We start from the raw sequence: 12,135 nt of genomic DNA, 5'->3' as shown, positions 1-12,135 counted from the left end.
TTCAGAGGCAATTATATCACACCTCAGGAATACTCAATTATGGTATTCACATCGCCTCAGAGAAATAATTTCATTCCTGAGGTTTTATTTTTCCAGCCGTGTGGTTCTGGTTTTATAAACATGAGATTAAAAATTGACTAGAGATGAGCTGCCACCAGGAAGTGGCCAGTCTGGACCTGCTGCGTGCAGGCATTTCTCTGCTAGAGGTCGGGGGCCGGGCGGGCGGAGTCGGGGAGGGTGTCACGGCAGCATGCCTATGGCAGGCTCTCTGAAATGGAGCAAATGCAGTTAACTGGACTGGAGGAGATAGTTTTCTTTGTTTACATGTTTTCAACTATAACAAGTTTTTGTAAAATTGCCTTTGAATCATCAGGGTAAATAATTTTGATAAGGAAATGGGGAGAATAATCATGACACAAAGATGACGTGATTTTTATGTTTGTTAAAACATGGCTGAGACTCAGGTCCACATCCGCAGTAGCTCACGTCTATAAGTGAATGAGCAAACCAGCAAATCTCTAGAAAACAAACCCCAATACTGAGTATGTTTTGTTTTGTTTTTCTAGTAAGCTTACATGAATAGACTTCTTAGTCAGTACTGGCATTTTATGAACTTTGATATTATGATTACTGCCCTGCATTTATTGAGGCAGGAACACTGGCTCGAGAGCTAAAGGAGAACGAAATCATATCCATTCATTCATTATTCACTCAACTCATATTTTCTTGCACCTGCCGCATTCTTGATTCTGAGGATACATGGTAAATATGGTCCTCATAAAGCTCCTGGCTTCATGAGACAGTGACACATAAATATTGTAGCAAGTCAGCAGGTATAGCTTTTGAAGAGAGCAAACAGGGCTGTGTGGTAGACATAATGGGTACAAAGGTGTGCCCTTGAAGAGATCTTGCAGATATGTCCAAAGACATGTGTAGAATTATCTTTACATCACAACAGCAGAGATTTGGGGAAAGGCTCAATAATTCAAACATGAAATAGCCATATGGTGGAAGGCAACCAGCATTAACAAAGGTAGCATATTGGAAGTATCAACAGACTTTACTAGTCACATCAATTTCTCTAGAAAAAGATTGTAGAGTAATATGGTAATATGTCTTTTTTTTTTTTTTTAATCTGGAAATTTAACAGTGGTTACCTCTGGTTAAAGGGGACTTAATTTTATCAGTAATATTATACTGTTTTCAAAGAAAGTATGGATACTTGTAGTTAAATATTCATGTAAAAGATTCTTTAGAAAAGAAAAGAGTGGGGTGGGGTGTGGTCCAAGAAGCCTTTTCAAGCATTTAGGCTGAATCCTAAAGGATGGGAAGAGCCACCTGGGCTGATGGACTGCCATGTTCAATGGCCAACGGAGGAAAGGGTATTTGTACCAGGGTACGACTAGGTGTCTCAAGAGACAAGGTTATGGAGTGTAGAGTGGGACACCGAGGTGGGAGAGAGATGAGATGAGGTTGCACATTCAGCAGGTCAAGTCACACAGAGTCTTGAAAACCGTAGCCTGGAGTCTGGTTGTTGCCTGACATGCAATGCTCAGCCATGCGCACCTGAACAGATGGCTGTCTGACTGGTTTGGATCAGATCAGAGGTGAAGGGGGATGGAAACAGAAACACTTGTTGGTTGCTACTGATGCAAAACTATTGAAAAACATTGATAGCTTGGACTAGGGCAGTTGTTCCCAACCCTCTGAAGCACATGGACTAAAATAACTCATGCTCAGTCCAAACCCCCAAATAGTTGAACACAATTTCTGAAGGTAGGATCTAAGTATTTATATTTTCAAATAATACATCACAAGGGTGAGGATCACCAGGTTGGAGATTGCTATTGGCCGTGGAGAGGTGTGGAGACTTTGAGGCATGCATTGGAAAGTCAGTAGGACACACACAGGGTATTCCAGGATCACCCTCCTGAACCAGGCTGAGCCCATAAACTGGGACACTGTGGGAACTGTGGAAGTGTGCAGGGAAATGAGGACCTGTGACATGTGTCCAGTTTCCTTGGTCTCTAGATAATTCTGGCCCTTTGCTGCTTTTTTCTCTTCCCATTATCTCCTTTTATGTAATTCATTCTTCACTGGCATCTATACCAGCAGATGGTCAATGAAGCAGAAAGCAAATACTACCCAAACAAGTCCATGTGGTTACTGTTGGTAATTTGGAGCATGACTTGGGGCGATAGAAAATAGAAAATGAGGTTATTGGGAAGAATCCTGGCTGAAATGTAAGATTCGGGGTTTATCTCTAAATGTCAATTATTTGTACTTTATGACCATATTAAGAGTTGACTGTGGCATGTTGAAGTGCAAAGCATGTAAAAAGGCAATTAGAGTTTTAGACTCAATCTGAGTCACGAGTTAGAAAGATATTACTTTGCACTAAAACTCTGAAACACGCCTGGATTCCTCGTGGTGGGAGTTGTATTTGATGTCTGCTGCTTAAACACACACATATTATGTCTCATTTCTAACGAGGAGTCCTTCACCTTTTACCTTATTTACATATTTACATATTTCCATTACCATTTGTAAAAAACATAAGACAGAATGTGTGTAAGATGTGCCATTATTTGAAACACTTAGAAATGAGTTTGACTAGACAACACACGTTAGACTAGTGATTGGACAACTTCTAGAGATGGAAGCACTTGTCTAATGTCCACACAATTTTGTTTCTTCATCTATCACAGATCACTAGAGCTGGAGACTCCCATTCTGCTCTTCCACTTTCTTTTATAAGATAAGAGAGCCCCAGGGTCTCAGGATGAAGCCACGCCAGACACAGGGCAGGGCTGTTTTCACCTCTGCAGGCTGCCATCTTGAATTCCCTGTCCGGGACCGTGCTTGGCGTCTCTGCTGTTTCCAAGAGGTCATAGAGCATTTTAGTCTGCCATCATCCTAGTTTCTCTTCTGTTCTGTGAGACTGCTTAGGGACATTTAAAGCACCTTACTGGTATCTGTGGCTTAGAATAAGGTTTTCCTAAAACATAAAATCAAAGTATATAAAAAGAAATAGTGAGACAGCTCATGGTCCTTAGATTGATTTGTTTTACACATGAATAAATTTGCGACTTGGCTACTAAATGTGGGGTTTTATTTTTTCCTTTTTTTCTATTGATGTTTATACTCTACAGACTGGAATTCCATTATATTAAACTACTCCATGTTTTCAGCAAAAAGAATGTGCTGGATCCATTAGTATTTCATTCTAAAACAAAATAGCAAAATAATGGCTTATGCATTAAGGTTCTGGCTGGTAGTCCAGTTCTTGGGTATATTCAGTATCCAGGGCCTGGACTTTAAATGCCTTCTAAACTTTGCGTGCTACAAGGACAATAAATACTTCCCCGTCTAACTTTGGGTTCTCACCATGGAAACATTGGAGCAACAGCTGGGCTCTGTTAGATGTCTTTTCATTCTCTTGGCTGGCAAAAATCTGAGGAGGGAAACTTTTTTGTCTTTGGTGGATAACAAAACTCTATTTTTGAATGAAATCACTGCTTCAGTTGGTCAGATATGTGGCTTAACTGATTAAGATCACTAATTGGAAAATTTTAAACCTCATCTTGGACCCTTGGTAACCTAAAAAAACCCTCAAATGAACAGAAAGTGTGAGTCACTGTTAGGTTAAGTTCAAACTCCAGTTTAAGTCTCCTCCAACACAGAGTGATGCAGGCAAACCCCAAAGGGGCACTTTCTTTGTCATAAATTTAACAAGAAATATTCTTTTTCATCTCATTTTGATCCATCTTATGCATTTTACAGAACTAAATGGGGCATTTCAGAGGCCTGCATCTTATCTAAACCTTATTGCAGAGCTTTCTAACTAGCTGCCACAGACAGGTCATACCTGTGTCATAACTGATTTCTCAGGACCACCTGATTCCACTAGGGCCCTGGGCAGGTCTCCTGGGGACCACACACAGCTTTGTCCTTTACTCTAGAGCAGGGGTCCCCAAACTACTGCCCGCGGGCCGCATGCGGCCCCCTGAGGCCATTTATCCGGCCCCCGCCGCACTTCCGGAAGGGGCACCTGTTTCATTGGTGGTCAGTGAGAGGAGCATAGTTCCCATTGAAATACTGGTCAGTTTGTTGATTTAAATTTACTTGTTCTTTATTTTAAATATTGTATTTGTTCCCGTTTTATTTTTTTACTTTAAAATAAGATATGTGCAGTGTGCATAAGGATTTGTTCATAGTTTTTTTTTACAGTTGGGCCCTCCAACGGTCTGAGGGGCAGTGAACTGGGCCCTGTGTAAAAGGTTTGGGGACCCCTGCTCTAGAGGGTGGTGCCAGTGGTATCTTGTTGTCTGTACTGTGTGAGAGGAGGGTTGAGAAGCTGAGTTTAGGAGGCTTGCTTAGAAGGACCAAAGCAGCAACAACAGAGTGATAAAACCAGGTTAGATCCTGCTTTGCTTTCATGGGTGCTAGGTAGACCAAGAGTGACAACATCTGCAAATTGCCAATCCAGCTGAGGGGAGGTGGCCTCCGGCTGAAGGTTGTCATTTTTAACTGAAAAGTACCTGGTTATTAACAGCAGATTGGATAAACTAAACTGTGGTGTATTCACACAAGGGCATGCTATATAGCAATGAAGACAATGGTCTTCAATTGCACGTAAAGCATGTGGACAGACCTCACAAATGTAACACTGAACAGAAGAAGCTGGTCATGGTGTGATTCCTTTTAGGCGGAGAAGAGAAACATGCAAAGTAACCTACGGCGTTTGAAGTAGGGGGTGGGGGACCACCAGCAGGGAGCACGAAAGGCACGCTGGTTATATGGAGGGACCTGTCTTGTGAAGCTTCTATGACAGCTGACCGGCAGTGAGACAGAAGAGTTCAAGATCTTGACCAGGCGAAAGTGGTGGGTGAATAAGGACTGAAGGGAAGTGGGGGCTGGTGGACGTTTAGAAAGCAGAGGACAGGCGCCGTGAGATTGCAGGAGAGTTAAGGTGGTTCTCGAGAAGCGGGATGGGAGAGTGGGTGCCGGGGGCTTGAGGTTGGGATAGGAAGTTTGGATGCAGGGTGTAGGCCAGTTCCATATCATGGTGAGGAGGACCCATGTGTGCAGGGCTGAAGTGAAAAAAAGGTAAAAGTCACTGCAGTTCAAGAGGTTCAATTCCTTTGTCAAGGCGCCTAGAAGCCTACATGGTCTTGGGTAGGTATTTCATGTGGACACTGACATAATTCAGATGTTGACAGGATTCAGAGGCCAAAGAAGGGTAATGAGGCAGTTATTACAGTCTGCCCTTGTTTAGTGCAAGGGCAAAACCCAAGTTAAACTACCCTTGGCAAAAATGAGAATTTATCGTCTTCCATTAGTAAAAAGCCAGAATGGAACTTCAAAAGTACTGGGTCCAGGTTCTAAATTTGTCATGGGGACGGCTTTGCCTGCGCTCTCTCTTCACTCTGCTTTTCTTGGGTCAGTTTCACTCACAGACAGTCTCCCTCCACTAGCAGCTACAGGAGGCTCCAGACTTAGGGTGGCCTCACAGCTCTGGCTCCTCTGAAGGCACCAGGAGAAACCCCAGGGGTGACACGGACTGACGCCACCTAGGCCATGCGTCCACCCTTGAAGTGGAGGTACCTCAGCCCTCCCTTCCTTCCCTCTGAATCCCATTCACAGAACGAGGGCATGGTATGCAACAAGCACACGCCCGCTGTGGAGGTCGGTGCCACCTAAGAGTGGTGCAGGGCAGAGGTGAGAACCTGGCTTGCTGCAGGAGCTGGGCATCACCAAGCACTCACTGCGTGACTGTGTGTGGAGGAGGAAAACCATACGAGTCCCGCCCAAGGCCAGAAGCTGCTCTGCATCCCAGGTGGGGTGCAAGGCAGTGGCATCCAGCCAAATCAACAAAGAAATCTGGCCTGTGCTGGGTTGTTGCCTCTCTACCCCACATTTAAATTTCCCTGTCTCTGAACTGTCTTCCTTTCTCCTAACAGATCGAACGGGCTCTTTTCATTTCATCCAGCTGGAGTTTCTGTGCTTTATCTTCTTGTTCATCTATAATGTTTATCTCGCTTCTCCATCTTGTCTCTGTCTGCATTTCTCTTTTCCTGGCCTCTCTCAGGGAGGAGGAGGAGGAGGAGGAAGAGGAAGAGGAGCAGCCAGTCACGGAACCCAATTCCGAGGAAGAGAGAGAGGATGATGCCCCCTCTCAGGGCAAGGACAGGTACTGAGGACTGGGCCTTCCCAGACCCCCACTAATGAATAGTCTGCAGGCACCAGTCCCCTCCCTTCCTCACCAGCCCCCCCTGGCAAACCTTAACTGACCCTGTACACAGAGCCACAGAGTGATTAGTGTGCAGAAATCTCTGAGCACGTTTTCATTAGAGAGCTGAACTTAAATACTGCCTTCCTAACCAGGCTTTATGGAAAACTCGCCCAATTGGTTTTCTTCCCACTGTTCCTTCCCTTGTTTAGCTCACTCAGATTGACAGGAAAACGTAACCCTTTCAGCACTGTAGTAAAAATAATTATGTGTGTTTCCTTCTTTCTACTAATTTTACCAGTACAGTATTAGCTAAAATGTGTGGGTAACTTCTATGTGAATGATGCAAGTTTGTTTTTTATCCAAGTGAGCAGGAACACTTTTTATACTCTACAGTACAGCTAAATTTCCGAGTGTTTTTTTCATGCCCAGAACAACTAACATAGCTCTAGGGCCTGTCAGAGAGTTTACTGTTCTTTGTTCCTGCCTCCAACGTGCATTCTTTCTGTCTTCAGACGATGGTAACACACATAGGTGCCTTGCAGATATTTTTAAATTTTGTAGGCATTTTCCGAAAATAGTGTCTGTTTAAAAATAAAAATCGAGCATAGGTAATTTCTGATATTCCTGAATATATCAAAGTTGGTTTCCTCCACTTAATTGATTATGCTACAAATTGACATTTTTACTATTAGTTTTTACACAAATAAGCAAAATCAAAATGATCTTAGAAGAATTGAGGTAAAACCTTTCTCTTATTAACTTCAAAGTCCATGTGATTCTTTGCTGCTGTGGCCTCATTCTCTAGGTCATCAGCACAAACAAAAGTTCTCAAATAGGCTCATTCGATGCACTAAATGCCCACCATACCCAGGGGTCGTGGAATCCTCTCGGAACTGACAAACTAATGATTGCTCCCCCCACCACCACCATTTTGGAAATACCTGAGAGGAAGCCGGCAGGGCATGGAGAGAGGGAAGGAATGGCTTGGTGACAAAGGGTGAGCCACGCAGTTCGGAATGAGAGGGCAGCAAGGGTTGGCATTTACTAGAGCTCTTCTCCCAGGCCAAATGTCCTGTGGGGGAATAGTGACTTTTAAGTTAGGGATGCTCTGGGAAGGGAGAAGGTTTAATTGACAGTCCCACCTAAGGAAAAAAAAAACTAGCTGCAGGAAATTGTGTAGACCCTCAATAAATACAAGGTCATGGCTCTATATGTACTGAAACATACACATTCATACCCCTCCATCCCCCTCCACTCCACACACAGACTCTTCAACTACCAGACACACAGTTCAGCACCTATGGGCCAGATGGAGGAATCTGGCCAGAATGGGCACCTCTCAATGGCACCCCTACTGACACCGTGCTGTCTTTACATAGAATTGTTTGCACAGGTAGATAGATGGTGGTTATACTTCAGATAGCACCATGACTACATGACTGACTGTTGAAAGTGTTATTGATTAGAGGCTAGAGTCAGGTTTTTTAGTTTTAGGAAATAAAGTTGTGCATATTAAACACCAGGGCTAGATCTTGACAGTACCTGAGGTATTTATTAACCTTAATCTGATGTTATTTGTTCTCGGGTGTAAACTTATTAGACTTTGAAGTAGAAGGAAAGATTCTGTTTACTTCTGTGGCTGTGGTGTCTTCGATTGCCCCCCTTGCTGCTTGATGGCTGCTTCATTGTGTGTGCCCACCATGCCTACCCATCCTCCATGCCTGCCATGTGTGCCCACCATGCCTACCCATCCTCCGTGCCTGCCATGTGTGCCCACCATGCCTACCCATCCTCCGTGCCTGCCATGTGTGCCCACCATGCCTACCCATCCTCCGTGCCTGCCATGTGTGCCCACCATGCCTACCCATCCTCCGTGCCTGCCATGTGTGCCCACCATGCCTACCCATCCTCCGTGCCTGCCATGTGTGCCCACCATGCCTACCCATCCTCCGTGCCTGCCATGTGTGCCCACCATGCCTACCCATCCTCCATGCCTGCCATGTGTGCCCACCATGCCTACCCATCCTCCGTGCCTGTCATGTGTGCCCACCATGCCTACCCATCCTCCGTGCTTGTCGTGTGCCCACCATGCCTACCCATCCTCCGTGCCTGCCATGTGTGCCCACCATGCCTACCCATCCTCCATGCCTGCCATGTGTGCCCACCATGTCTACCCATCCTCCGTGCCTGCCATGTGTGCCCACCATGCCTACCCATCCTCCATGCTTGTCATGTGCCCACCATGCCTACCCATCCTCCATGCCTGCCATGTGTGCCCACCATGCCTACCCATCCTCCATGCCTGCCATATGTGCCCACCATGCCTACCCATCCTCCATGCCTGTCGTGTGCCCACCATGCCTACCCATCCTCCATGCCTGTCATGTGTGCCCACCACACATACCCATCCTCCATACCTGCCATGTGTACCCACCATGCCTACCCATCCTCCATGCCTGTCATGTGTGCCCACCACACATACCCATCCTCCATGCCTGCCGTGTGTGCCCACCACACATACCCACCCATCCTCCATGCCTGCCGTGTGTGCCCACCACACATACCCATCCTCTATGCCTGCCGTGTGTGCCCACCACACATACCCATCCTCCATGCCTGCCGCGTGTGCCCACCACACATACCCATCCTCCATTCCTGCCATGTGTGCCCACCATGCCTACCCATCCTCCGTGCCTGCCATATGTGCCCACCATGCCTACCCATCCTCCATGCCTGCCATAGGTGCCCACCACACATACCCATCCTCCATGCCTGTCGTGTGCCCACCATGCCTACCCATCCTCCATGCCTGTCATGTGTGCCCACCATGCCTACCCATCCTCCATGCCTGTCATGTGTGCCCACCACACATACCCATCCTCCATGCCTGCCGTGTGTGCCCACCACACATACCCATCCTCCATGCCTGCCGTGTGTGCCCACCACACATACCCATCCTCCATGCCTGCCGTGTGTGCCCACCACACGTGCCAGGCCTATATCTAGCACATCAGTGTGGTCTTATCCTCCTATCGGGCCAGGGAAACAGGTATACCACTGCCCGTATATGGAGATGGTGCTCAGATGGTGAGGTCGGAAGAAACCAGCTCGCCTCCCATTCCCAAATGGGCACGGCCAGGAGTCAAGTTCTTTGGGAGAGGGGCTGTGATTTTGAAAAATGCAGTTAACATAAATTCTCATGTTATAAGGGTCTGCACCAAAGTATCTACGTGGTCTGCACCCAGTCCTCTGAAGGTGGGGTGTGTTTATAGCTGCACCTGGGCAGAAGGGGACTTGCCCGCAGGACACGTGTCTAGGGCCCAGGGGTGGGGGCCCGGGAAAGTGTGTGATCCTTGTGCTGGCCCTTCCCCTGGCTCTTTGCATTCCTTATTGGCAGCTCTGGTCCTTCCCTCTTATCCAGGCAGACCTGCCCTAGAGAAAGGGCTGAGGGCAGTGAGCCAAGGATAGCGCTATGGGATGTCTTTTCCTCCAGGCTGGCTTTGTAGCAAAGAGGACAGCTGAAGGGCAGGTGCAGAAGAGCCTTTGGGTTCCATTAAATCCTCTCCCAAGGGCCTCTATGCCCATAAGCCGGGTGGGTCTCCCAGAATGGCAAGCCGAGGGCACTGGGCTTCCTGGGCGAACCCAGGCTCTGGTGTTGGTGCTTATACTGCAGTTCGAGAAGCACAGCTGGATTTGGAAAGTGGCCATGACAGCAGTGGGTTTTTACATGTCTTTTTTTCTTTCCTAACCTTCACTCCCTCTCTCCTGAATCTCTTTTCTTTCCCTTCCTTTTCTTCCACTCTTCTCCCTGCTGGGCCGGCAGCGAGGCCAGCCCCGCCCCAGAGCAGAACCCCACCGGACAGGAGACTCCAGCGCTCCCCTCTGCCTCCAGCACCACCTCGCAGGGAAAGCAGCTTCCAGCCAGCGGCCTTGCAGGGGGGAGCCCCTGGGGCAGTGGGTCCTCTGGGCCTGCCCTGCTGCCCCACCCCACCCCTGCCTCAGCCTCTCAGACCTCCTCCACTGCACCCGGCCCCCCGAAGGCCTCGCTGGCGGTAGAAAAGCTGCCCTACGTGCCCCACAGCCCCTTCCACCTCTTCTCCTATGACTTTGAGGACTCGCCCTTATCCACCAAGGAGAAGGAAGCCGAGGCCCAGAAGGAAAGGTAGATCCGGGCCACAAGGAGGCCTGCGTGAGGTTCACCCGGGGAAGGCACCGCAGCCTACTAACTGCATCGCTTGGTTTGCCTCCCGGTTTGTGTGGATCCCAGTTAGAGCAGAGTGCAGTTGTGGTGAGAACTAACTCACCAACCCCCGACTAAATTCTTACTTACCAGTAGTTAGGCCAGGGGCACAAGAAAACTGTCATTTGCTTGAATTAAAGGATTCTTTTGTTATAATACAATTAGTAAACATGGATTTTAAATGTAAGGTTTTAGAAATATGCACAGTCTGACATATCTTTGAGATATGTCAGATATGTTTTGCATGAGATGAGCGGACCCATCTCGTGCTCATCTCTCTGGCACAGGGTCTCTTGACTAGCAGAATTCAGCAACCTGCTTAGCTGCCTTGCCATGCGGCATTCTAAGTGGGGCGTTTCTTCCTCTAACAGTTGCTCTGATTCTCTGCATTCGAGCTCGTATTCTGCCTCTGAGCCTTACAACTTCCGGTCTTTCTCTTCCAATAGGTGGGTGCCTTTATTTCCTTTCCCTTTTCAGTAGCGTTCTGTTTTTATTCTACTGTATGTATTTTTCCTTTCAAAGAGGGCTCATCACTTCCCACAAGATGGCCAGCAATTGCAGTTTGAATCACTTCATGGACATTAATGCTATTATGTGAACACTTCAATAACTCATAAAATTGGAGAGGAAGGCAGGGGAAGGGAGGTGTGCAAATCAAAACTGCATAGGGAATTATCAGCAGTGCTTGTCTGCCCTTGACTAGTGCCTGGATGACAAACTTCTGCACAGTGGGGGGATGGGGACCAGAGGGTTGTGTATTTGGAGCAATCAGCTGTCCAAAATCAATAACTGATAACACACATGGCCACTCCTATCTTCTGGTAATAATAGTTGCTAGCATTTATTATAAGCCAGGCCTATACTTTCCACAAATTAGTGCTTTAAAAGTATCAACTTGATCCTTAAGAGGTAGGTTCTATTACTTGCCCTTCTTTGTGAAAGAGGAAACCGAGGCACAGAGAGGCTAAGGAGGTAGGGAGTGGTTTCCACCCCAGGCACCTGCTCCACAGTCTGGTCCTGACCTGTACGGTGTATAGGCCTCTCTCTTAGGCAGTTTGTCAGTCTCCTGCGTGGACTCAAGTACACAATAACTCCTAACCCGGCCCCTAACCCTGGCTGCTCCCTGCCAGGACTCATTCAGGCAAGTCCTGCTCAATAAGACTTTTTGGTTAGAGTCTTCCTGGGGGACCCTCAGCTTGGGTGCCAAGGAAGAAGTCACACCTCACTCTTGGTGAAGCCTTCCAGGAATTCTTTCACACCATGAAACAACCCATCACTATGGGTGTCAGCCATTCCATCGGATGAATGGAAGAATTCATCTAGAACTGCGGTCATCAACCCTTTTTGCTTACGAACAGCTTAAAAGATGATGAAAACTTCTCTCAAAGTTTCAAGTGGCCTGTCTAGTTTTTTTTTTTTTTTAATCATAAACTTAAGTAATTGTAAAGGCTGTAATTTGTCTATGGTATATGTGCTTTTAATTTATTTTTGTCAAAACCTTGGGAATTTGAATTGAACTGATTTAATAATGGGAAACACCTCCAGATGCTTAACTGACAAAGCCAGTCCTCAGTCACACGAGACCGTCAGGAACAGTCTGACTTCATGTTTCAGTTCAGATCCATTAATATGCATCTCACTTCTGGGGTCTGACTGCAGG

At 47.0% G+C, this 12,135-nt stretch overlaps 1 protein-coding gene across 5 annotated transcripts in view; it reads left to right on the top strand.

The window, feature by feature from the left end:
• FHOD3 (formin homology 2 domain containing 3) overlaps window positions 1-12,135 on the top strand; it is a 482,415-nt gene that overhangs the window by 347,481 nt on the left and 122,799 nt on the right. Inside the window, exons 11-13 of one of the 5 annotated variants that reach the window (XM_066246732.1) lie at window positions 6,092-6,193; window positions 10,059-10,397; window positions 10,847-10,921. The exons of the other annotated variants lie outside the window; for them this stretch is intronic. Of the exons in view, the coding sequence (XP_066102829.1) occupies window positions 6,092-6,193; window positions 10,059-10,397; window positions 10,847-10,921 (516 nt within the window). The remainder of the gene's footprint in view (window positions 1-6,091; window positions 6,194-10,058; window positions 10,398-10,846; window positions 10,922-12,135) is intronic. 5 annotated transcript variants of the gene reach the window in all.

The sequence above is a fragment of the Saccopteryx bilineata genome, chromosome 11, assembly GCF_036850765.1.
Source record: "Saccopteryx bilineata isolate mSacBil1 chromosome 11, mSacBil1_pri_phased_curated, whole genome shotgun sequence".
Classification (NCBI taxonomy): domain Eukaryota; kingdom Metazoa; phylum Chordata; class Mammalia; order Chiroptera; family Emballonuridae; genus Saccopteryx; species Saccopteryx bilineata.
The sequence above is the reverse complement of the archived record's forward strand: the minus strand, read 5'-3'. Positions and strand labels throughout refer to the sequence as shown.